At 41.3% G+C, this 27,483-nt stretch overlaps 1 protein-coding gene across 1 annotated transcript in view; it reads left to right on the top strand.

The window, feature by feature from the left end:
* The window catches only part of LOC126291680 (EH domain-containing protein 1-like), a 44,531-nt gene extending 19,018 nt beyond the window's left edge, over positions 1-25,513 (top strand). The window contains exons 5-7 of the mRNA XM_049985275.1: positions 18,022-18,184; positions 21,453-21,617; positions 23,948-25,513. Coding sequence (XP_049841232.1) covers positions 18,022-18,184; positions 21,453-21,617; positions 23,948-24,192 — 573 coding nt within the window. The 3' untranslated portion in view covers positions 24,193-25,513. The remainder of the gene's footprint in view (positions 1-18,021; positions 18,185-21,452; positions 21,618-23,947) is intronic.
* The last annotated feature ends 1,970 nt before the right edge of the window (positions 25,514-27,483 follow it).

The raw sequence follows: 27,483 nt of genomic DNA, 5'->3' as shown, positions 1-27,483 counted from the left end.
GCCACAGTACAAGCTCCGCAACACATGTTGTCATGACTCCATCATCTCAGCCAGCGTTCAGATGATGTTAAGATTCAGCTGTTTCACTATTACGTTTAAACAGTTTTGCTTGCTGTTTTGGTTTTAGTTTGAAAATACTGCCTCTGATGGCATAGGCAGCATTAGGACCAAATTTTTAGGCATGACCTAATGCCCATATAACAAAAATGACAAAAAATTTGGTTTACTGTTTGTAAAAATCAGCCTTATACAATAATTGCATTTATTTGTGATAGTACTCTGCAAGATTTACAGGGATCCAACTCTCAATACTGAAATTGCTAAAACAGCTGCTCTTCATGAAATGTGGCCATCCGTTAGCCTTTTTAGTTCCATAAATGTCCTGCATGCCAGATCCGTAACACTCTGAGAAAGTCAATAACAGACTTCTCTCTCTCTCTCTCTCTCTCTCTCTCTCTCTCTCTCTCTCTCTCTCTCTCTCTCTCTCTCTATTTCTCTTCTAGACCATTATGCCTCCTAGAATAAACTGAGGTATGCACCCATGGCTCAAAGATGCCCCATTCAGGGGCAGTAGTAGTAGTAGTAGTAGAAATAAAAAAATAAAGGTCATACAAGAATGTGTAATAGGGAGTTACCTTACAGTGTATTTTATGGTTTTTGGTAAACTCAACTGTCATTTCCAAATATAGACTAAGTGGGCTGTTAGAATACATTGGTACACCCCTTCTGTACAAGATAATATAGTATGCAAATTCCAGGTTATAAAATTAAAGAGTAAATTAATTTGCAAGTTATCATATCATTGCCGCTGTAGGGGGATGGCTGTTTTTTTCTCTTGCACTGCAGAAGGAAAAATAATTATAACAAAAGTAACAAACTGATGTGTTCTCTTATGCTTGCTCTGTAAAATTGGGGGTTTAAAAGTTTTTGGATTTGTGATCAAATTGTTGTTTTATTTGCATGATGTTTCTACAACATTCCTAGTTCTAGGGGCTTCACATACTGCCTTCGGAAAACACAGTGATCAACTTGTATATTTAAACATCAGGTCACACAAGTGATGTCTATCCTAACCACAAGAACACACAGACAGTTATGGACACAATACGTTCTTACGTCTAGAAATAGATTGTGCAAGAGAGCCACAGAGTGGCTACATTACTAGTACAAAAATCCTAGCAAGAATGTCAACACGGAACTGAGAGCGAGGCTGGCAGGGCCCGACTTTGTAGTAAGCAGTCGGGTGACTGGCAGATTGTACAGAGGAGAAGCTGAGTGCAAATCTGTGAGTAGTGGTTTCTTAACTGGTCCTAGCATCTGCTGACGTCTATGGCACACCTTAAAACTGTGTGCCCAGATCTCGGGTGGGAAATATATGTGGGTCACTACATTCTTCCCCACTTGGGAGTGGTGTCACTGACTCCGCAGGCAAGTTGTGGGTGGCCACGATGTGGAGACGGCATCTGTGTCTCTGGAAGCCTCAGAGATGAGAGGGGAGAGGAACTCTCGGTCATTGGAGACCTTAGAAAATGGACAAAAGTGACTGGCATGAGGAGAGCACTGATGCTCTCTAGTTGGAGCATGAGATGACATTGTAGGCAACGGACTTTCTGAGCTGGGATCCTTTGTGATGTCGGGTGGCGATGTGGAAGCTGGAGGTGACTCCGTTGCTGCCGGAGGCCACACAGGAGACATCAAACAGGCAAGGGGCTTGTCCACTAGCTGGAGGGCCACCAAAGCTGCTGCCAAAAGATGTGAAGTCATAGGCTCATAGGTGGAGGCACTGACACAGGCAGAAGAGGAAGCTGTAACACTGATGGATAGGTGGTACCCAGCAACTGGGACACTGACAAAGAGGGCAGGTGCCAACACAGATGTGGAGCTGATTTCGATGGCACTTACTCCCGGTTTTCAATCCAGGTGGTGTAGACCCGGTGGTCATTCTGACCCGTGATGACTACCGATAACTAGCTGGGGCACTACCAAAACCAGGTGCCCAGACTGCCGTCCCCAATGAGAAACCCAGTATGGCAGAACACAACAGCGGGTGAGACCCTGGGTGAAGGAGATGGAGCCATGTCCTCTTCTGACACTGATGAGGGATCCCAACAAGGCGATGGGAACCAGTAGGAGTTGTCTGGTATGCCATAAAAAAACTGTAATCCTCCTTGCAGATTTTTTTTTCATCTAGATCTTACAGGTGCAAACTGTGTGCTTGATTTTCCACTTTAGATTAGGGATGAAAGTGAGGGGAGTGAACATGACAAATGCATGGCCGTACACAGAAACCATAAGAATAGGAACTGTGGTCTGTTACAGAAACAAAAGCAACTGGGAGATCTCCCACAAAAGAGCCTGAATACCGACTTTGGTAGTGGCTGAGGATCACCGCACAACGTATGGAAAATGCGGAAATGCATTGATGGCAATCAGCCAAATCACATTCAGAACCGGTCCCATAAAGTCCGCATAAATGCACTCTTAGGACTGGATTGCTGGAGGCCATGGGGAGAATGAAGCTTTGGGTGCCACCTGTTTAGCATTGCACTGGGGACATGCATCAACCAAATTCTCCAGATCCTGATCAATGCCAACCCAGTACATGTGGCTGCGAGCCAAGGCTTTGGTATGGTCAACAGCCCAGTGACCCTCATGTTATGGCTGTAAGACCTCTTGCCACAGATTCTTGAGAATAACCACCATGGGAGATTTGCTGTCCATGAGTGGACCCTGACTTAAGACTGAGAGATGATGGTGCAGACATAGTAGTTACGAAGTGGATTGAAAGTGCGGCCCTGGGGATGAGAAGACCAACCCTACTGGATGAGATGGACTACCTACTTGAGAATGGTGTCGGTGGCTGTGCCTTTGTGACTTGGGTACTGATGATGGGAAAACCTGTACCGTTTGCCGGGTGGTGGCATCAAAATGAAAACATGTGAGCTCCTCCCAATCAGATTCTGGGATAAGACATCTACAGTGGCGTGGCTCCCAGTGGGGCAGAATTGGATGTCATAGTTGTATTTGGAGAGGAGCAAGGGCCACAGCTGAAGCCTGTGGGCCACCTTATCGGGGACAAAATTAATGGCTTGAGGTCCATAATTAGTTGTAATTTGGTTCCACACAAGAAAATGTGAAATTTGGTGACCACTTACACAATGGCCAGAGCCTCCTTCCCGACTCGAGGTTAGTGGACCTGCGCTAGACTGAGAATTTTGGATGTGAACGCTATTGGCTGCTCCAAGATGTCTGCATTCCAATGGGCAAGGACTGCTCTCATGTTGTAGTGTGATGTGTCTGTAGCCAAAAGCAGTGGTTTGCCAGGATCAGATGTTAGATACAGTGCCGACCTGAGGTACTCCTTCAGTGTGGTGAAGGCCTGGTCTCACATTGGAGACCAGACAAAGGAAGGACCCTATTGGAGAAGGATGTAGAGAGGATGTATAATGCTGGATGCCCTGGGAATGGAACAATGGGGATAGGCAATTTTGCCCACAAAAACCTGCAGTTCTTGCAACGATGAGTGACACGGCAGGCGCATAATGGCCCTGAAAAGACTCGTCATGGGTTGCATGTCCTGCTGTGAAATAGTGTGGCCCAAATACTTAATAGACGGTTAGAAGAATTTGGATTTCTTCAGGTAGCAACACTGGCCCTGAGTTTTTGGAAAAGGACACAGCGATTGTGCAGGTTGTCGCTCGTAGTACGTCCAGTAATGACAGTGTCATCCAGGTAGCTAAAACAGTGCGGAATAGTGGACGTGATCTGTTCCAGAAATCGTTGAATTATTTGGTGGTGGTGGGGTGGGGGTGAGGGGGGGGGGGGGGGGGGGAAGGAAGGAAGGAAGGAAGGAAGGAGACTGGACTTGCCACCTCAAACATCAGCTGTTGGTATTGATACAGTCCGAAAGGGGTATTAAGAATCGTGATACACTTCGACTTCTCAGCCAGGGATAACTGGATATTGCTTCAGCAAGACCAGGTTTGGAGAAGAAGTGACCACATGCTAAGCATGTGAATGGTTTGTCCGGGTGTTGCAATGGGTATGTGTTGACCATGGACTATGAATTCACAGTGATCTTAAAGTTGCTGCAGAGTTGCAGTTTACCAAAAAGTTTCTTCACAATGACAAGGGGTGTGATCCATTCACTGAGGAAATGGGAACAACAACCGTGAGAGAGACAAGTTGGTCCAGCACCACCTTCACTTTGGAGTGTAGGGCTATAGGAGTGTTCTGCCTAACATGAAAGAATCTAGGATGAACCAACTGCTTCAAGGTTATGTGGACTTGAGTGTCTGGTGTGCACCATGGGCCTTCGGCAAAGATATTCTGAAATTCTGAGCATAGAGATTCCAATGATTGATTGTGAGCTTTGGCAGATATCAATTGCTCTAGTCTGTGACCAAAAAGCCAAAGGCCTGAAAGGCATAAAAACCAAAAAGGTTTACTGAACTATCATTGTGGTAACAATAAAGGTAATAGGCAGAGTCATTGATCTGTAGGTTGGCCAAGCAAGGGGATTTGCTACTTACCATATCACCTGAGGTACATGTTTAATGGCGACAGCAACAGAGAGCTGAGATTTGAATATGTTTAGGCATTAAACAGGGAAACTGCTGCGTCGGTGTCTACCTGCGGGTGCGGCTGTCATGAAATAACCAAAGTCTTGATAAAAAGTTTGTCAGAATCCTGATTGGCAACTGCCTCTGATGACAAAACTTCCTCGATATTCATATCGATGTTCTCTGATGCTACATTCTGTGCAGTTGAGTGACAGACTACCACGATGTGACATTTATTTAACATTTATGACCAACAGCCCAACAGTAGGCACCTCTGATCTGTCATGTTGGGAGTAACAAGATGCACATGAAGGCAACAGGAAGTGACGGCTGGAATGTTGTTTACGCATAGTGTGGAAGTCGCCAGATCGGCCAGCTTGCACTGCTGCAATGTCATCCACCCTGGATGCAATGGATGCAGCTGAGCAACCCTGTACCACTGCATTGCTACACCAGGCTTCCGGCTGCTGACCAGCAGGGTGTGAGACCTCATTAGGCTGGCCTACTAACAAAACTTCTTTGAAGGAGGGGTTCCCTAATTGAATGTCACATTTCCGGACTTCGTTACTTGGGGTGGAGTGGATGAGAACTGTGACGTCCGCATATGATTTTTTTGACTTGGCCGTGGCAGAATGATTTTTACAACTAAGACCTACCTCGTCACCTGTAGTGTAGGAGGTGTGTAAATGTTTCTGTAGGCAGTGTTCATACACATACCAATTCTCTGTCGCTTCATCAAACGGTGGGAACAGAGAAGGAAGCAGAGCCGGAGGTGAAGGTTTAGAGAGCAATGTCAGCAAAGCCTGTCACATGACTGTGATGAGATCCTTCTGTTGTTGCACCAACCTTTGAAACATAGTCTCTAAGTCACAAGAAGATGCAAAAAAACAACCGCTCAATGAAAAATGTGGAAATATGACCCTGCTTGTCACCATTGTATTCTAGCCACAAGAACACACAGACAATGACAAACACAACACATTACTATGTTTAGAAATAACTTGCACAAGAAGACACAAGCAATGGAGTGGCTACTCTACTAGTCTGATAATCCTAGTCTGAATGTCAACATGTAACTGAGGGCAAGGCTGGTCAGGCTCGACTCCATAAGCAGCAGTTGGTTGGCCGGTATAGTGAAAGTAGTAGAGGTTACCCTTGCATTCACAAGTGGTGGCCTCTGATGGTTCTAGCAACTGCCGACTTCTGTGGTGTGCATTACAACTGGTGACTGGGATCTCGGGTGTGGAATCTGTGTGGGTCACTACAGTATCATTTCCAGTTTTGACTTCGTACTGAGTCATCTTCTTATGGTATGTTTAAAATGAAAGAAAATGGGGATAATAAAATAATCACGTGTCAGCTAAAGAGACATTTTTGTGCTCCATTTGTTGGAACTGAAGGCTTCAGTTGCCTGCGTAGTTATACAAAGTGAATACTCTTAAATCACAAATTTAAGATTAAAGGGGACTACATACACTCTAATTTATCAGCTGACTGACTGACATATTGTGTGTGTGTTGGCTTGTTGGCTGAACAATAGATCAATTTTGCTTGTTGAGCAGTCTGTTGGGTATGACCACCTGACAGCTGAATTTCCCACCACCTCAGCCAACAAATTGTGCCGTATGTAGCACTCTTGTGCTAACTGCCTGATAGAAGTTCATTTTCTGTCACAACACAGGAGAATAAACATTGTTCGGATATGTGATGAAATAGACCATTAATGACATATTTTATGGAGAAGTTCAAAGAGTGCAGATATTTGTAGGACACGTTTAGGTGAGGAGTGGGGTAACAGAGATCTGAAAAAAGAAATGCTTGCTTTGTTTTCTAATGAATCTGCAATCATTACAAGCAGAACATACAGAGGATGACAGACATAGAATTCACGTCCCAGACTTGTTTTTTGGCTGGGATTGAGCGACCAGGTTTGTAACAAAAGGCTTAGCTGGTTGGCCGTATTGAGGAGGAGATTTTGACGTGGCTGAGATGTTACAATCTCTGGCGTGAAAGGTAAAAGACTGGGAGGTAACTGAAGTAACTCTCCAAAAATGTTTAACAACCTGAGATTAATTCAGAAATAAAGTATGTAAATCCTAACTGCTCTAACAATGCTGCTTCCACTAAGCGGCCAAGTCTCGTACAGAGACAGTGACTGACAAACACTGTTTTGTCTCTTCTAACAAATGTGACCCATACAAATAAACTCAGAGTCCTACGGCTACTGCCTACATGCCCATCAGCACCTCTTGCTAACTCTGCAACAAACTCTGGCTCCCTCAGCTTCATGCCTGCTGCGCTTCCCATCTCTTGCTCTCTTTTTGCAGCGTCCTGCTCCCTAGTTTTGTTCACATTTTCCCCTTTGCCCCCACCAGCTATTGCCGTGACGTAATGTCGAGGGCTACTTGGCTCCTTATTGGCTATGTACAGGGTGTTTCAAAAATGACCTGTATACACTCCTGGAAATTGAAATAAGAACACCGTGAATTCATTCTCCCAGGAAGGGGAAATTTTATTGACACATTCCTGGGGTCAGATACATCACATGATCACACTGACAGAACCACAGGCACATAGACACAGGCAACAGAGGATGCACAATGTCGGCACTAGTACAGTGTATATCCACCTTTCGCAGCAATGCAGGCTGCTATTCTCCCATGGAGACGATCGTAGAGATGCTGGATGTAGTCCTGTGGAACGGCTTGCCATGCCGTTTCCACCTGGTGCCTCAGTTGGACCAGCGTTCGTGGGACGTGCAGACCGCGTGAGAGGACGCTTCATCCAGTCCCAAACATGCTCAATGGAGGACAGATCCGGAGATCTTGCTGGCCAGGGTAGTTGACTTACACCTTCTAGAGCACGTTGGGTGGCACGGGATACATGCGGACGTGCATTGTCCTGTTGGAACAGCAAGTTCCCTTGCTGGTCTAGGAATGGTAGAACGATGGGTTCGATGACGGTTTGGATGTACCGTGCACTATTCAGTGTCCCCTCGACGATCACCAGAGGTGTACGGCCAGTGTAGGAGATCGCTCCCCACACCATGATGCCGGGTGTTGGCCCTGTGTGCCTCGGTCGTATGCAGTCCTGATTGTGGCGCTCACCTGCACGGCGCCAAACACGCATACGACCATCATTGGCACCAAGGCAGAAGCGACTCTCATCGCTGAAGACGACACGTCTCCATTCGTCCCTCCATTCACGCCTGTCGCGACACCACTGGAGGCGGGCTGCACGGTGTTGGGGCGTGAGCGGAAGACGGCCTAACGGTGTGCGGGACCGTAGCCCAGCTTCATGGAGACGGTTGCGAATGGTCCTCGCCGGTACCCCAGGAGCAACAGTGTCCCTAATTTGCTGGGAAGGGGCGGTGCGGTCCCCTACGGCACTGCGTAGGATCCTACGGTCTTGGCGTGCGTCGCTGCGGTCCGGTCCCAGGTCGACGGGCACGTGCACCTTCCACCGACCACTGGCGACAACATCGATGTACTGTGGAGACCTCACGCCCCACGTGTTGGAGCAATTCGGCGGTACGTCCACCTGGCCTCCCGCATGCCCACTATACGCCCTCGCTCAAAGTCCGTCAACTGCACATACGGTTCACGTCGACGCTGTCGCGGCATGCTACCAGTGTTAAAGACTGCGATGGAGCTCCGTATGCCACGGCAAACTGGCTGACAAGGATGGCGGCGGTGCACAAATGCTGCACAGCTAGTGCCATTCGACGGCCAACACCGCGGTTCCTGGTGTGTCCGCTGTGCCGTGCGTGTGATCATTGCTTGTACAGCCCTCTCACAGTGTCCGGAGCAAGTATGGTGGGTCTGACACACTGGTGTCAATGTGTTCTTTTTTCCATTTCCAGGAGTGTATTTGAAACGGCAATAAAAACTAAACGAGCAGCGATAGAAATACACCGTTTGTTGCAATATTCTTGGGACAACAGTACATTTTCAGGCGGACTAACTTTCGAAATTACAGTAGTTACAATTTTCATCAACAGATGGCGCTGCGAGTGATGTGAAAGATATAGAAGACAACGCAGTCTGTGGGTGCACCATTATGTACGTCGTCTTTCTGCTGTAAGTGTGTGCTGTTCACAACGTGCAAGTGTGCTGTGGACAACATGGTTTATTCCTTAGAACAGAGGATTTTTCTGGTGTTGGAATTCCACCGCCTAGAACACAGTGTTGTTGCAACAAGATGAAGTTTTCAACGGAGGTTTAAGGTAACCAAAGGACCGAAAAGCGATACAATAAAGGATCTGTTTGAAAAATTTCAACGGACTGGGAACGTGACAGATGAACGTGCTGGAAAGGTAGGGCGACCGCGTACGGCAACCACAGAGGGCAACGCGCAGATAGTGCAGCAGGTGATCCAACAGCGGCCTCGGGTTTCCGTTTGCCGTGTTGCAGCTGCGGTCCAAATGACGCCAATGTCCACGTATCGTCTCATGTGCCAGAGTTTACACCTCTATCCATACAAAATTCAAACGCGGCAACCCCTCAGCGCCGCTACCTTTGCTGCACGCTAATGATATACTGCACAGGATTGATGACGGCGATATGCATGTGGGCAGCATTTGTTTTACTGACGAAGCTTATTTTTACCTGGACGGCTTCGTCAATAAACAAAACTGGCGCATATGGGGAACCGAAAAGCCCCATGTTGCAGTCCCATCATCCCTGCATCCTCAAAAAGTACTGGTCTGGGCCGCCATTTCTTCCAAAGGAATCATTGGCCCATTTTTCAGATCCGCAACGATTACTGCATCACGCTATCTGGACATTCTTCGTGAATTTGTGGCAGTACAAACTGCCTTAGACGACACTGCGAACATCTCGTGGTTTATGCAAGATGGTGCCCGGCCACATCACATGGCCGACGTCTTTAGTTTCCAGAATGAATATTTCGATGATCATGTGATTGCTTTGGGCTATCCAAAAGATACAGGAGGCGGTGTGGATTGGCCTCCCTATTCGCCAGACATGAACCCTTGTGACTTCTTTCTGTGGGGACACTTGAAAGACCAGGTGTACCACCAGAATCCAGAAACAATTGAACAGCTGAAGCAGTACATCTCATCTGCATGTGAAGCCATTCCGCCAGACACGTTGTCAAAGGTTTCGGGTAATTTCATTCAGAGACTATGCCATGTTATTGCTACGCATGGTGGATATGTGGAAAATATCCTATTATAGTGTTTCCCAGACTGCAGTGCCATCTGTTGTTGACAATTGTAACTACTGTAATTTCGAAAGTTTGTCTGCCTGAAAATGTACTGTTGTCCCAAGCATATTGCAACAAACGGTGTATTTCTATCGCTGCTCGTTTAGTTTGTATTGCCGCTTCAAATATACCGGTCATTTTTGAAACACCCTGTATGTGCACAATTGTTCAGTGGTTCTTCATATGCTGGGTGGAGGGGTAGAGATGCCTCCACACACTGTGTCCTAAGCCTTGCATAGCCTTCTCATGACATAGTGCTGTCCCCACTAGAAGGCACTCTCCCTTTCTGCCTCTCATTACACGCTCTCTCTCTCTCTCTCTCTCTCTCTCTCTCTCTCTCTCTCTCTCTCCTCCCTCCCTCCCTCCCTCTCTCTCTCTCTCTCTCTTTCTAACCAGAAATGCTGTATGCCTATTATTCCAATCCTTGTCGAGAACTCCATTGTCAGTAATATACATGGCCCTATTTGTGTGTTTATAGCTTTTATCTCATTACCAAGAACAACAGCACGTCGGCCAGGCATTGGCCAGCCTGCTTCTGGGTCTGTGGTTCTTCTTGCCACACCTTAAGAGCTTAAGATTGCCTCTTTTGTTATTAATAGTTTGCCCTTCTTGTTATTAACAATGTATTTCAGACTTTGCTTTTCTCATGGATGTAACAATATTTTATGACAAAACCCGTATCGACTGTCTATATTTCGGTTTACCCTCTGCTTTATGAACAGTAAAAGTGTAGGACTGAACATTTTTAGAGTTCTGATGATTGCTAAATGCTTCATTTCTTGTGTGTGTGTTTTAAATGTATTACATAATGTGATGCACAACAATTTCTAGTCTTAATATTTCTAATTTGAAATGTGTTTCTTAAACTATAGGGGACATCTTTAATGCTACATACATTAATAATTACATAAAAGTTTTTTTGAACAGCATTTGTTGTATTTGTTTTGATTACTATGATCTGCTTCATCAGGCACTTGTAACTGAAATAGAAGGTTTCAGTCTGGCTGATGTGACAAGCAGTTCTAGGCACTTCAGTCTGGAACCGCGCGACCGCTAGGGTCGCAGGTTAGAATCCTGCCTCGGGCATGGATGTGTGTGATGTCCTTAGGTTAGTTAGTTTTAAGTAGTTCTAAGTTCCAGGGGACTGATGACCTCATATATTAAGTCACATAGTGCTCAGAGCCATTTGAACCATTTGAAGGTTTCAGGAATAATTTTATGTAGTTACTGTGAATATTGAGCCGCACTGAATTACTAGTTCTGAATGGTAAATCCTGCCAGTGGCCAGAAACCTTAACCACAGCTAAGAGCCTCTCCTCACAGCTTACTGCTTTTCTCATCACAGTACTGGTATAATTTTTGTTGAATGTGGCTTGATGAGCTTTAGCAGCTCAGAAAAATGTGTCTCACCTATTCTTAAATAATATTGGGAAATTTTTGGACCCCAACTCCTTCTATTGTAAAATATAGGTGAATTTGATCCTTTGAAGAAGCGATTTCTATGCTCACAGCTTTTTCTCACTTTTTTGCCTTTGTCAGTTCTGTAACATCAACCGAAAGTTATGTTTTTGTGTCTTTGTTACACTGATCAGTATTTCAGGTAACACAACCACAACAAACTTAATACAACCAACAAGCAGAGAGTAACAGGAACAGAATGGCACTGTGATCAATGTGTATCATTGGTTGAACAGTATGGGGACTGCTACCAAGTTGGTCAGTTGGCTGATAAATTGGTGCATGTGTAGGGCCTTAAGACTGTTCACAATGTAAAATTCATCATGAGAGGAAGTCTTCCCAAATTGAAACCTAGCAAAAAGCTACTGAACTGCTGATAAGATAGATACACACTAAAGGCAGGGTAGATGACGCCCACATTCAGATGTGATCAGATTAGTAAAATGGTAGCTGGTGACTGCAAATGTACCCCAAACATCCAGTATGAAAGAACTAGTAAATTGAGGTACTATTGGACAAAGGTGTGCCAGCAAAAAAGGAACACGAAGGGAAAAAAGCAAAAAATCAAGGAAGAGAGGTATCCTGAGGGATCAGAAAATACTGTAAAAAGACTTTATTTTGAAAATCGCTGTGTTTATTTAACAGCAGATTTTGCAAAGTTAGTAAAAAAAAAAAAAAATCAAGTTCTTAAAGTGTGTACAAATGACATCATTTAGAAACATGACGACAGATATCAAAATGTTGATCCATGCATCATGTTGTTGTATGCATTTAAAATAAAAGAAAACCAGAAGCTGTTTATTACTACCTTCATTGCAATATTCTCTGAAGTGTAAGGGGCTGAATGCAGACTTTATTCCATACAAAATGAAATACTTTGTACTATGACCTCTGTGCTCAAACCAGTGATCCAGTGCCCCCACAGTGGCATATGCAAATAGCTGTGGGGAGGGGATCTTCCATTATTGCGGCAAGTGTGGCGTCAAAAATCCTGATCAGTAAAACAGCCTTTGCTCTACTGTCCTTGTACAATAGTCGATGGCTGCAACCAACTGTGACTAGTGGCAGTGGATAAGTCCGCATAGATGGTGTACCAAAGGTTGGCGGCGACTGCGACCACGCCAACACGAGACGGAAGCCCATTGCACTGCGAGCTTACAGATGGACTGAAGTACTCGGCCTGATGGAGCTGGCAAGGGTGCAGGCACTCTGAGTCACACCCGGGCGTCTTGAACGCAGAGCAGAGTGTAAGGCGACAGCATCCGACGAGAGGCTTCACCTCGGTGGTACCAGTTTGAGTCTCGGTATTGTCAGTGCGAATTGATAGCGAGTAGACCGGCAGCTTTGCCCTGTTGACAGTGCTGCCTAGTTGAGCTGTAGCTCTTTGGCTGTACACTTGCCCTGGCTAGTTGTGTTATCACAGGAGCTCGGTTACTGTTGTAAGGGTGGCAGTTCTTATGGAAAACTGGAAATCTCAGGGAACTGCATTTTGTTTGGAGAAATCTCGGAGAATTTTAGGAATTTCATAAAATCTCAGGGAATCCTGCTTTTTTTAACCTAACATTGAACTAGAATTTTGCGAATCACAAATTTTAAAATACTTAATATTACAAAATGTGTTAGTTATGTGAATATTACTCCATATAAATTATAGATGTTTAAAACTGAGATGAAGCTACTGCTTATTGCTGGTGTATATAGCTCAGCTGAGAGAAAAGAAAAGTCATTAATGTGGTATGCTGCCCCTACCCCCCCCCCCCCCCCCCCCCCCCCCCCTCCCTGCTCCCATGCCCTGCACGGAGCTTCTTGACACCATGTACCTCCTCACTTTTTTCCAAGTTTGGGTAGCCACCCTGGTTATGTAGCTGGCTGTGAAACATTGCTTTATGCTACAGTGTGTTACAGTTCAGACTGCCGCAACAGTGTGCAGCGCATCCCGTCTGCAGTTTCGTTGCAGTCTGAAACCGAGTGATGGTATTGAAACTGAAGAAGACAACTAGGGATCTTGTTGAGATATCGTGTTAAGAATATGACAACTCATCTATCAGCCCAACAATTTGTAGTGAATTGATTTTTGTGTAAACTGTGGTGACAACACATTCTCAAACACATAAGTTCTTTCTGTGGCAAATTGTACTGCAATTTATGTAGCAACAGAGACTGTACTATGAAATTATAGTATACATTTTTCTGTAATAGTATACCATAGGCACTAAATGGCAACCTTACATACGATCAAAAATAGTGGTAATGGTACCAGTAAAAAAAAAGTGGGGTTTTGATTACTGTATATGGTTACTCATAGGACAGCCCTCATTTTTTCCACTAGTGAAGGGGCTGGATAGTATACATTCTTCAAATATAAAAGTTTGTGGGCATGGAACAGTCATTTTCAGTAAATTATTGATAGCTCTGTAATGTTCACCATGTATCTTATTCTGATATAAATCCTGAGTAAAGCCGTCCTTCCAAGTTGGCTGCTGTAAAGCCCCAGTTTTGATAGTACAGGACTGTGTAATTCGACGATGTCAATCATATTTTAGGGCATCTGTGTTGGTGGACACATTGTGTAAACCATTTGATAGTATCTCCAGATTCATAAAAAGAAATGGACACTGCTGTTGCTACATATGGCTTTATTGGAAATTAATCCATAAAGCATTTAACAACTGACTGTATATCAATGTGAAAATATTAATAACTTCACACACAATTAATGTGTGAGAATGATGATGATGATGATGATGATGATGATGATGATGATGATGATGATGATGATAATAATAATAATAATATAAACAGAAGTCTCAGAAAAGTTATAAGATACATTTCTGGCATCCAAGGAACATTTTAAGATGTACATACATAATAACTTAGAGAAATAAATCAGTACACATGATACAGCATGCACCACTTGTGTTCCAAAATGCCACTTATAAAAACAGGACTCTTTCGGGCTCATACCTTTGGTTCTGTTGGTGACAAAAAATGGGGTCAAGTGTTTCACATAGACATTGGGACAGGGACCATTTGTATTGTCCTAGTCTCACTGTCCTACACTATGACCTCAAAGTATGAATATGACACCTTTTCTCCTGCTTTGGCAAATGGAAGGAAGTGTCTGGTTCTTTTTGCATGCGATGTGGTCTATGCCTGTACCTTACAGGGTTACGGAGCCACCATTAATTCATGGGCAGCAAATGGCTGAAATTTTTATGGTGTATTCCTAAAATTCCAATCTCAAACAATGGTGTAAATTTTCTTGATGTCTTTGCCTATTTCTGAGATTTAGAGGTTCAGATTTACCCCACTTCTACATGTAAACTACACATGTGAAATCCAGTGCGAGGGAAAATCTAAATAATAAATAACGACAGCAAGTTGTGCAGATTTTAATATTATGTTCTCTAGGCATTTAGGTAGAAGTACCATCTTTTGTTTCAAAAAATCTTTATCCCTTATTGAGAAACACCCCAAAAACATCTTTACATGCTGTAAAGTTTTCCCATTATCATCTAAAGTGTTCTATAAACCCAGCATTGTAGTACTGAAGTACATGTAAAATTTTTGAGGTGTAAAATTACTGTTGTGTTATTTGAATTTCACTTAAGAAAACTATAAATATTTTACTGATCCATACATTGGTTTCCATATGAGTGACAAGCTCTGCTGTGACAGGGAAAGGAAAGGAACTAGTGGAAAAATGCTTCTGTCGGAGAACAAAGAAGGTGAATATGCTGCTGTTTAGAAGACACTGGCTGAAAAGTGGGGTACCAGCTGTCTCATTCCACCTTCTTCGGCACCTTTAAAAATGTTCCCAAAAATTTACTATGCGAAAATATTCAGACTTTTTTATGCTGAGAGAGGAGGAGACAGTGGCAGAGGGCAAGACGTGGAGAAGTAATAATACTGGAAGATGATAGACTGTGGTTGTGGTATAGAAAGAATGAAGGAGACAATGTCAGTGTGTAAGGAAGAGAGGAACACAGAGGAAGCGGATCAGAATTGACAGTGACAGAACAGTGCTAGAAAAAGAGTGAAGGAGATAGTGCCAATGGGAGAGGAGTAAAGAGAAGGAGAATGTGGAACTGGGTGGAGCTAGCGATACTGAGAGACGGAGGCTATGACAGTGACAGTGAGGAAGAGAGAGATAGTGGCAGTAGAGGAGGCAGCAGCAGTAAGAATGAGTGGCTGAGATAATAGCAGTAAGAGAGAGCAACTGAGAGACAGTGACAGTGAGAAGAGACTAGCAGTAAGAGAGAATGAAAGAGAATGTGGCTGTGAAGCAGGAGACAGTGACAGTTAGAGAGACACAAAGAGATAATGACAATGAGTAAGTGAGAATGGACAAGTGGGACTGCAACTGCGACTTACAGTGGTGGACTGGTGGGTGTGAGCGAGTTACAGTCAAAGGAGCTTGTGGCAGTAAGAGGTGAGTTGCTTGTTAAAAAAAGCACGAATATGTTCACATGCCAAAATTTTCGGGAACATTTTTAAAGATCTTGAGGAAGGTAAAATGAGACAGTTAGTACCACACTTTTATATCAGAGTCTTTTAAAAAGGAGCATTTTTGTATTCTGAGAGGAGCATTTTTTCACTGGTGTAATAGTGATGTAAAGTTTGCCAAAAGTTATAATGTTTAATTTGTAACATCCCAATAAAGTTTGAGGATGTTCATTTCCTTCCTTGCTTTGGCATCCAAACATGATCGTGTCAGTAGGTGATCTGAATCCACAACACCAGTTTTGCAAATAGGCCATTCATTTGTGGGATTTACTTATGTGTTGTCTAGATGTTTTGCTAGACAGTTGTGTCCCATTGTCATTTTAAAGCTGTCTACTGCTTTCTTCCTCAGTTTATTCCTGTATAACTCCCAGTGGTCTTGTACATTTCTCCTTATTTTCCTTTTGATTTACTTGCTGTGTCTGTTATGTGGGATTCGAAAGTTGCCACGTAAGTTTCTGAAGTGTATCAGATAAAATTGATTTTTTGTATCTTGTATACAACTTCCTTTTCTGACCAATAAGTCAACAGTCTCATTTATGTTGATTCTTGCATGTGATGGTTTCCATTGAAACACTTTTCTTATTTGTGTCCACGATGTAGGCTACTGTAAGACATGTATTATTTCAGTAATGGTTTGTAACAATATTGTGAAAAGGAAAGTTGCTACTCACCATGTAGAGGATATGCTGAGTAGCAGATAGGCACAACGAAAAGACTGTCACAAATAAAGCTTTTGGCTAGTAAGGCCTTCGTCATAAATAGATAGCACATGCACACAGACGCAAACACAACTCACACGCATGTTTGCAGTCTCAAGCAACTGAAACCACACTGCCAAACTTATGGTTTTGTTCCTGTAGAGTGGTTTGTTGAGGTTGCTTGAATGGCTGCTCTAGAATCAGCCAATATCATATCTTTTATAAATAAGTTGATTCTGTATGTAAGGTTGTTTATTGCTGGTTGTAGCGTGTATCATTGAGCATAAAAGTTTGTAATACACTGCTCAACCAGGGAGTATTGACGAAACAATTTCCAGCTGTATCATTACTCTGCAAACCATCAATATATATTGTAAGCCATTCTGGTTCTGTGTATTTCCATGTAGCATCTTTATTGCAATTAAAACTGTATCCAGAGTTCATTCTTAGTAATATTCTAAACTGTATTTTTTTTAATGCCCATGTAATGGAAATGATAGACAAGTTCTTTTTTGTGATTCTCTGTAGTTAAATTTATATCTAGGCTTGAAATACATTCATAGCATAAAGCATTTAATTTCATGATGCACTGAAGCAGCACAGGATTCATCATGTTCTATGATTTAAGGTGCCCGACAAGCTTGCACCTAATATAAAGCAAGAAATTGGGAATCCCAATTAGTTCAAAAGAAAATTTAAAACATACCCTATTAGCCACTCTTACAAATTATCTGACTATCTAGATTCATGGATTGAAATTTTCTGTTAATTATGTGCCAAGTAGCAATGATGATAATAAAGCCGCATGATAGGTATTATATTTTGAACTAGCCCCTGTTGTTCAGATGTAGGTAACTGTTTTCTTTGAAAACTACAAATATGATCAAGAAAAATTAAACTACCATTAGAAGAACTGCTATTTGACATAACACAAGCAGCAGCTTTCCTTCTAATTTACAAGGTGACATGTAGCTGTATAGGCAGGAATAGTATCACACACTATGCAGATAGTTTATTGTTAGTAGAATGTACAGATTAAGTTGTGTCCAAATAGCCACACGCATCAGCACGCCGCTTCTGGGACTCGGGGAAGCGTACTGGCCCTGTATGAAGTCCTCCCAGCAGATTAACGATGAGGGCCAATGTGCTGGCCAGCCCAGATGTCAGTTTTTTGTGGTTTCCCATATCCAACTAGGGGTATACTGGGGCGATACCCACGTCCCACCTCAGTTACCACTTCAAAAACATTCCCACAGTTTGACACAGTGTAACACTAGACACAGGTAGATGGGGTACACAAATTCTGTTCTGGGAAGCAAAGAATGGTGGCAAGAAGTACACTCGGTCACCTCTGACCACTAACTTTGACTAATCCATATGAATGTGGCAATCCTGTGGAGGTTCAGGATAAGGCCTGGAAAAAGAAGAAGAAAGAAGACAATGTACAGTTGCTTGTTAACGTAAGGCTTGACTTCTCTTTCTCTTGATGGGATCTCTATAATGTGATGAATGAATGAAGCAGTTAGTAGTGTCACATTAGATTGTATTGAAATGGTTAATTTTTCTTCTAGGTCTTGCTGAACTCTGCGAACTTCGACAGATTTGAGGGCATAACACCCAGCCTCCTGAGGTCTGTTGATGACATGCTGGCAAAAGATATATCTAAGTTCATGTCAATGTTGGCAGCAGAGAAAATTGAAGAAGAAAAATTGGGATCCAAAAAGTTTATTCACGGTAAGATTAGTTTGCTTTACAACAGCTGAATGTAAGATACTTGGTTATGTGTGCAAATCTGTTGAAGATTTTTTAGTTTAGACATCATATCCATACACCTAATATTGAAACAAGGATGTGGGTACGATGTCGAAACTACGGCTCATTTGTTCCGTTGGAAGCATTCTGGATTGCCAAGACAGAATATTGATTGGAAAATATAGTCAAGTGAGAAGATTGTAATCACTGTGTTCTTCCATTTCTTGCCACAGTGTCAAATGATCGATAGGGAGTACCCCTTTAAATTCAGCGCCATTTGCACAAAGTAGTCTTGGGGGGGGGGGGGGGGGGGGAGAGGGGGTTTCCAGGGAGACACATTTATGGTGAAATAGTTCATGGCTTTTACACCACAGTAATTCACATGCTCGAGCTTTGCTGCTTGTTCATGAATTTTTGGCCAAAGACAATGCAGTATAATAATTCCCTAATCCAGTTTTCCTTTTGATCGTTTCCAATCTGAGCGAAAGAGCTAGTTTTTAAATTTTGTGTGTTCTTTTTGCCTGGTGGAGGAGATTCAACTGTGAATTATGTAATCTGAATAAAGAACCAATGAACCATACATTGTCAGCTGTATTAAGATTAAAAGGCAGCCTGTGTACTGAGAACTAATGACAGAATTAAAAAATTCAATTGAAATGTGCACCACTGTGCCCAAAGGAACCCAGAGGGTTGGAAGTCCAGTGCTTAAGAAGGGAGGAAGCTGTCAAGCAGGATATAAGGAAAATTGGGATCGAGAATTTGAGGAGTTTGACACTACACAAGAAAGAATGGAAAGCCAAGGGTCATCCAGATCTGAAGAGAATTAATGAGGCAGATAACAGACTTGGCTGAAACACCAGCCAGCCCGAGTTTCTAGACAGTTTCCCACACTCATTTGACAAATGTTGGCCTTATCCCAAAATTATGCCGCAACAGATACGGTATACAAACAGTTAAAATATGAGATCTTGGACAACAAAGTTTACATTCACAGGCAGCTGGAGCGCACGAGTTCTCCCCCTCAAGTTACCTCATTGATTGTGGTGTCGGGAAGGGTATCCAGCCACAGAGTTAAATAATTAAATAAAATCTACCAAGTCCTGGAAAAGCAGTCTCTGTAACTGACAGGATAAATAATGGGGAAAGGAAGAAGAAGAAGAACGCCAAGGCTCATAAAGGGCTGCTATGCCATATGATTATTTATGTATGTATTTTAAAAACAAAGATTCCAAGACTTACCAAGCAGGAAAGCGCCGATAGACAGGCACAATAAAATAACACACAAACACACACACAAAATTTCTAGCTTTCGCAACCAACGGTTGTTGGTGCAGCATTATTTCTTCTTCTTTTATGGCTAGCCATTCTATACCCTGCCAGAGTTCAGCAGAAATGTGAAATATTGAAGCCTCTGAAGGTATTACTTACAGTCAGTTGTCTGGTAATATCTTAGCTCTTTCCTTATCCGAATCCGAGAAATACGTTTCAATTCTGGAAGTATCACCTGTTTTGTGGATAATGAGCCTATCAACAACAGAATCCACAAATCCAACCAGGTGCAGCATTATTTCTTCTTCTTTTATGGCTAGCCATTCTATACCCTGCCAGAGTTCAGCAGTGACGTGTGAAAAAGCTGCGTGCGTCAGTTCCAGTACGTCTGGCAGCTTAACAGTCTGTTTACTTCTCGGGCCAAATCCTGCAGCTTGGCTCCAGATCGGTTCTCTTGGGTTCATATTGTAATGGTACAGTAGCAAACGTAAAAATGCGGCATTTCTATGATGTGCTCGTTGCTGTGGAAATGATTGTTTTTCATGTTTGTACATTTACTTATCTACCTCTGTGTTATAAAATAATGGACATAGTCCAAATAAAGAGGATTTGGTTTTTCATTTTTGCCTTAAAAATTAATTATTATGTTTCTTAATTTAAACAACTTTTATGAACAGTATTTTGTAAAACATCAATAATTAAGAATTTGCATTTGAAATGGAAAAAGGAATTTCATGTCCAGTATGTAATTAGAAACAAGAAGACATGCATTATTCACAAAAAAAGGTGATACGTTTCATAATTATGAGAGGTAGGTATTTCAAATTGAATGAGAAGAAAAAAAATATACTGATGAAATTTGAACAAACGCATGAATAACTGCCTTTGCTTTACATTCCATTACCTAGCGACCGAGCTACACATTCAATGTGTGATAGTATATCAACTGAATTATAGATAAAACTGGGAAAACTTTAAAGCCAGTTATCTCCATAAATTTATGAAAAACTTAAGAATAGCCTATTTCTTGGCACTTTTTAACTGTGTTCCATGCACATGTTTTACTAAGGAACAGAAAGCAGCCTCAGCCATTTTCATACTCTGCATTAACAGCGTGACAATCAGAGGACAACTCTGCAGAGGCTGAGACTGTACACAATTTTTGAAACAAAAGCTACGTGGCTACAGCGTGATTAAGAAAAACATTGGTGGCTCTTAATACATTTGAATATCTTAAAGTTTTATTTAATGTAACTTAGTGATAAGATATCTAATACATAAGTAGGAACTACTTCCAAGAGTGTAAAAACACCAGTGTGCGTGTGCTACGGCTTCTGACCAATCATCACGTTTGTGTTTGTTTACATCGGGTTTATTCGTATGATGAATGGATTATAGTGTCTGAGCTGTGCCCATAAGTGAAGCAGAAACATTGGAAACTCCTTCTCTGTTGCCGTTGTCCGCCTCCAAATGAGTTGATGTGCGCTCTACACACAGTTTGATGCTCTTTGGCTGTTAAGAAGTAACTGAAGCACTTCCTTTTGTCACCCTCAAATGTTTCCGTAAGAATTCTCATATATGCCCAGTTTTCCTCCTATCAGACAGTGAAACAAATGCTCTCATTTTCCCCTGGGTATAATTTTTTTCTTTTCATTCCTCGGGTGCATCACTTTCTTTTCCCCTGTCTTCATACATTGCATTCTATCACATTCCTCCATCTCTCCCTCTTTCGGCCTTTCCCTCGTATCCATTTCTGCCAGTGCTCATAATTTAAGTCTATCTTCCTGTAATTGTCTTTATTGTTATACTACTCACAAATGAATGTAAACTATGTCTTTTATACACTGTCATAATTTCTAAATATTGTATTCTACATTAGATGTAATGTGTTACTCGTAACATGTGTAATGTGAAATATGTAGAATGCCTGGCCGAAATTGTGATAGTTTTTCCAATGACTAACAGTGCCAAATACTTTCAGGAGGTGCATTTGTGAGTGTCGTCGACACAGAAAATCCGTTCAGTGAGAGAGAAGGTATCAGGCAAGGCTTAGGAGAAAAGGAATGGGTTGTTGAAAAATTTCGGAGCCAGTATGATGACACGTTTGATAATCTGAAGCCACAGCACGGAAAGCTGACAAAAACAGGTAGGTCAGAAACACTGAAAACTAAAATTATAAATTTCAAATATGAGGATGTGCTGAAAACTAGTGCCTCCAAATATTTTATGTGAAAACTTAAAGCTTTTTAAATAAAACAAATGTTATTGACATTATGCGTCTTTGTTCTTCATTTCTGGATATTTATTTCTCAACATAGTCATCCTGGTGACAAACGTGTTTTTTGGAACGACAAGCCAGTTTGTCGATACAGTCACTGCAGAATGTTTGACTTTCTCGATGGAGCCATGACCTCGGCTCTGCTTGCACCACTTCGTCACCATCAAAGTGAAGTCCTTGAAGGTGTTCTTTAAATTTTGGAATCAAATGAAAATTGGATGGGGCTGAGTCTGGACTGTGTAGAGGATGACCAAAGACACTGAACACAGGAAAATGGATCGTTGCAGGTGTCGCAGTGCATGTGTGTGGTCTGGCATCGTCGTGCTGAAGGAGGTTGCTCTACTTGTGGATGAACTTTTCAAATTTGAAACTCGAGTACAGCACACTGTTTCTCATGCACCGACATAGTTACATTACGTACTGCTGTGTTACACGCTATGAATCGGAGCCCTCTAGCAGCAGAAGGCTGCAAATATGTAGACATGAGGAATAAACGTGTAGAATGTTGCTTATGTTTGTTTTATTTAAAGAGACTAAAGAATATTCACATAAAAAATTCGGAGGTGCCCTCGTTCAAAGGAGAAGAACGACAATTTGAATTGTGAAGGAGGAAAATATTGCTAACTGTTTTCAAGATGCAGTGTTACCTGTAATCACACATTAATGTTTGTTACATTAGGGATAAAGTTCAGTCTCAGTGGATGATAGAAGTTCAAGTATTTGCTAGAGGAAGCTTAATTTTCAGAACATGGAATGAAGCAGGATCATAACAAAGAACTAATTACACTCAGAAGTCCATTATTACTTACTGTTCTGTATCAAACAATGGAAAATCCAGGATAGAATGTAGCAATAGTAGAAAAGGAAAGTTGCTACTCTCCATACAGTAGAGATACTGAGTCGTGATAGGCACAACAAAAATATTTACACAATTAAAGCTTTCAGCCATTAAGGCCTTTGTCAGCAGTAGACACACATACACACACGCACACACACACTCACATAAACGCAACTTGCACACATGTCTGCTGTCTCAGAGAGCTGAAACCACACTGCCAGTGTGGTTTACTGACCAAAAACTTTAATTGTGTGAATCTTTTTGTTGTGCCTATCGCAACTCAGCATCTCCGCTATATGGTGAGTAGCAACTTTCCTTCTCTGGTATTGTTACTGTTCTGTATGATTGATTCACTGAATTTTTCACAGTAAAATTAAAATTTGCAACAAAACTACACATTATCTAGATGTAATGTCTTGTAAAGAGTAGTAGTGGTCAAGAACAAATTAATTCATTTTGATTTTGGAGATTTTTCATTGACTACCAGCATATTTAACCGCAATGGAAGAGATCAAATAATTTTATGGCTTTATAGTTTATATATTTCTATGTAAGAGTAAGACAGATTTGATCTGTATAAGGCATTTTTGTCCCTAGTATTATATTTATGAGTGCTACTACTATTTTCAAATAGGAACTGTTTCTCCACAATAATTTAGTGCAGTGCTGTAGTTAGTGTGACAAGTAGCCTACATAAAGTTCAAGTATGGGCACCAGATATTATCTTTTTCAGCATGTTTCTCTGCAATGGATACTTTGTGTCTAAATGTGAAGTTTCAGAAGAAAATGATCCCAAATCACACTCATTAATGAAAGTGTGCGAAGTAGACCAACATTCTAATGCTTTCATCATGAGACTCAACGATCATACACAATATTGCTGAACTGGGGCATTTGATAACATCTGTGATGTATGTGATTTTCAAGCGAGTACTCATCAGTAATATTCACAGCCAGGAATGTTGACCATTCTTTTTCACATATTTTCTTTTCTCTGTGCTCGGTCGTTATTGACCTTTACTAAATGAAATGACCTGTGTTTTTCTTAAGTAGAGTGATAGGCCATTTTCGGTGTGTGTGTGTGTGTGTGTGTGTGTGTGTGTGTGTGCGTACGTGCGTGCATACATGCTTGCAAGAACTTTCTCCCAAAGACTGAATGCCATCACATTAGAAAGAAAGTTCTCAGATGCCATTATGTATGTGAGACGAGCAGCTGTCGATTTCTGGAGACTCTTGGCCACATTGTCTCTGTGTTTTGATTCTACGTGATAATTATGAAAGTGATTATTTTTTAAAGTGTGTACAATTTAAAAAAATAAAAAACAATAATGTCCTGCTTTTCTTTTTACTTCTTCCACAGATGTGAAGGACGAGCTACGGAAGTCAAAGCTTCCGAGCCATATCTTGAATAGTATATGGTTACTGGCAGATGTGGACAAGGATAATATGCTCGACAAAGACGAATTTGCTTTGGCGATGTATCTCGTGAGGTTGAAGGCAGACGGTCACAATTTGCCTGAAACGTTGCCAGAACATTTGATACCACCATCGAAACGTTTAGCAAACAATGTTGAAAGCAGGGCAGAAATTCCAAACAAAATATAACTGTGAAACACATGCCCGTATTGAGAAAAATTACTGTGTTCCTATTGTACAAAGGAGTAGATAACTGTGAGAATTATTTTGTAAGATTGTTTGTGACCATTGCTTTCTGTAAATGTAAAATCTCATCTGGTTGTACCCAATGTAAAATGTTATGCCAGTTTCTTTGCTGAAATTCTTACAGGTTTGCTATGTGATACTCAATTGTCGACAAATTATGCTATCTGTGATTGATGTAAGTAGCTACTTAAATTTCCTGTTGTTATCTGTTTTTGTAACATATAAAATTTTTCAGCTGTTCCTTATTCAGAAAATACTCGAGATAATCCCACACTCATTTGATGTGTAGCAAACAAGGCATTTCAATGCATGTCACTTTTCCTGTTTTTTACTTTTTGAGAATTGTTCTGTGTTGCCAGTACCTAGTCTTCCTTCGTTACTTTGTCATTTTTATTACTTTATGCTTGTGATTTTTACTTCACTTATTCTTTATAAAAAGTATCTCTCTCTCTCTCTCTCTCTCTCTCTCTCTCTCTCTCTCTCTCTCTCTCACACACACACACACACACCTCTCTTCCCCCACTGATTTGTTGGATGAATTTGTTGCACACATTTGGTTGTAGCACTTGCGACTTGACTTGTGCTCTTTGTTGTGTACATACTATATACTTATTTCCCACTTGGAAGTGTATTGTCTTCATATTGGCTTTAATAATTTTTTCATAAATATTTTTGTGGATGTAATGTACTGCAGCAGACTCGCAGAATGTGTGTGTGTGTGTGTGTGTGTGTGTGTGTGTGTGTGTGTGTGTGTGTGTGTGTGTGTGTGTCAGAAATGGAGGGGGGGGGGGGGGGGGGGGTGGTGAGAGAGTTAGGAGGGATTGATTTGTAAATGATCAAACCCACATTGCCATGAATTACAGTACACCAGAGTAAAACATTGTCTATTGACTTCACCTGATTTTACTTTACAGTTTCACAGCAGAAGAGATCATTAAATAGGCTGTAGAAATTTTTGATACTGATGGTGCAGTGTTGTACATTTTAATATGCAGAACAGGACTGAATTACAGATAGTTCATTCATTTCATATTTATAATTACAGTGTTCACTGAAAACTATTTCCAAACAAGAAAATTTTTAAAATTAGTCCATGTTATTTACCATCATAACTATCAAATATTTAATACTAAACAATCTATTTTGTATAGAAAATGAGTTTAGCAGTAGATGGTAGAAATTTTATCCACGTTGATTTTATTATACACCTTTCCTTATTTATTCATGAAAATGTGTACAGTATTAATAAATTCTTGCCACAATACTGTTTTGTCACTATCTACAGTGGGTCCCTTCTGATCATTATGACATTACACCGCCTGAGAAGCATGAAGTGACTATCCAAACCAATACAGAATTTCCTCTGTAGTTTGAGACTGGGCTGTGTGCTTTTTTTTTAAAAAAAATTCTCATTTATTCATTTGTTTCTGAGATCCTACAAAGGAGAACCTTCAGGGATGTGGAGTAAGCCAAAGCATACATTAACAAAAAGCTAGAACATCATAAAAATGTAATTTCTGTATACTATGTTAGCAGACTACCACTATACCATTTAATTTCATTCGTGCTTAAGCCATTTAAATATAATTGAGTAAATTAAAGAAAAGCTGCTGCTTTGAGGAGGAGGGGAGTGAGGGGAAGCTACTGTCTCCACACTTGCTAATACATTAAGAGTTGCTGTTCATTTGCCATCAGTGGCACAATATTTTCATAGTTACAATTTACAGTACATTACTACTTCTGCTTCATTTGCAGCTTTTTGATGAATATTGCTATTTGCCATGTAGGCAACAGACTGTTTCATTCCCTGAATCAAGATGTTCAGATAATTTGTGGAAAGAGGGACTAATGAGTTAAGTATTTCATTTCTTTTGAGTTGGCCATGATTCACAATTTCTTGCTGTACATTAGATGGGGGCTTGTTGAATATTTTCTCCACCTGTGTACACAACTCCATTCTGATAGATACACACAGGCAGGGTCTACATTGTTTCTGTGTCTGTGTGTATCACAATTCTTTTAAAATTGATTTCTACTGTCAACAGTGTAAACATTTACAATGGGAAAATGTACTGGGAAGCGAGTGTAAGAATTCTGAGATCCTAAAAGCTTCTGCAAGATCTATATGTAAATTTGCAATGTGGTAATGAAGACTATAGAAGTAGACGTGTATGCATGTTAAAAATTTCCGTCAGTCAATATTTAAAATTCTTTCTGAACCAATGAGCCCTCTTTGTATTCATGTGATTTATAGACGTTTGCCAGTAGAAATGCTGTCACAAATGTTTCATTTATGTAATTCCTATTATACTCTGCTACATAGATTTCTATTAAGTTCTGCAGTGGCTGTCATAGCAGTGGTCTTGTTGCAGGTGACAATCTTTGTCAAAGCCATTCTACCACTATTCTTAAAATTACTTTTTCTTTTACAGTCACCTTTAGCGAACAAAGTATCTCCACGATCCCAATACACTTTCGTAGCTGTAGATGTAGTAGCTCTAGATAACCCTTTGCAAATTTCTACTCTTTCCACAGATGTACTAACTTGGGGGACTCCATTAGTTTTTCATTGTTGCAAGTCTGTAAGGTCTGTCATAAAAATAGATTGTTGTGAAACCATAACGAAAAATTTGCAGAATGTAAAAACACAATATCTGTCACAATTGGAATTGGTCAACTTGTGAAAATGCCTGGATGTAACAATTGTTGGGGATATCTAAGAGAATAAACATATAGATCCAATTGTAGGTAAAGCGAATGTTCACTTGAGGTCATTTATAGGAAACTGGGAAAATGCGAGCAACCTGCAGATGAGATTCCCCACGAAGACTCTTGCGATGTACCTTGAATATTGCTACAGTGTGAAAAAACCAAATAGGACTTATAGAGGATATGAATGTCTACAAATAACAACAGCACAAATGATTACAGGTTTGTTTGACCCAAGGGAGAGTGTCATGGAGTGCTTAAAAATTCGAATTGTGAGATGCTCAGAGATACACAGCAACTATATTGTGAAAGCCTACTTACCAATTTTCAAGAACAGGGGATGTGAGGAATTCAGCAGTTTTGTATCAAATGTAAATTCAGTTGAAATAACTAATAACTGGCCAGTACTTAGTGTGAGGAGGTGAAATGTGCAGTATTGCCAACAGACATGAGTAAAAGTGAGAGGGACCCACTACCTAGCTTTCGGAATTAATAGTTCCTTCCTCAGAGAGGAGTCAGCAATGA

This window comes from Schistocerca gregaria, chromosome 9 (assembly GCF_023897955.1).
Source record: "Schistocerca gregaria isolate iqSchGreg1 chromosome 9, iqSchGreg1.2, whole genome shotgun sequence".
NCBI classification, from domain to species: Eukaryota; Metazoa; Arthropoda; class Insecta; order Orthoptera; family Acrididae; genus Schistocerca; species Schistocerca gregaria.
The sequence above is the reverse complement of the archived record's forward strand: the minus strand, read 5'-3'. Positions and strand labels throughout refer to the sequence as shown.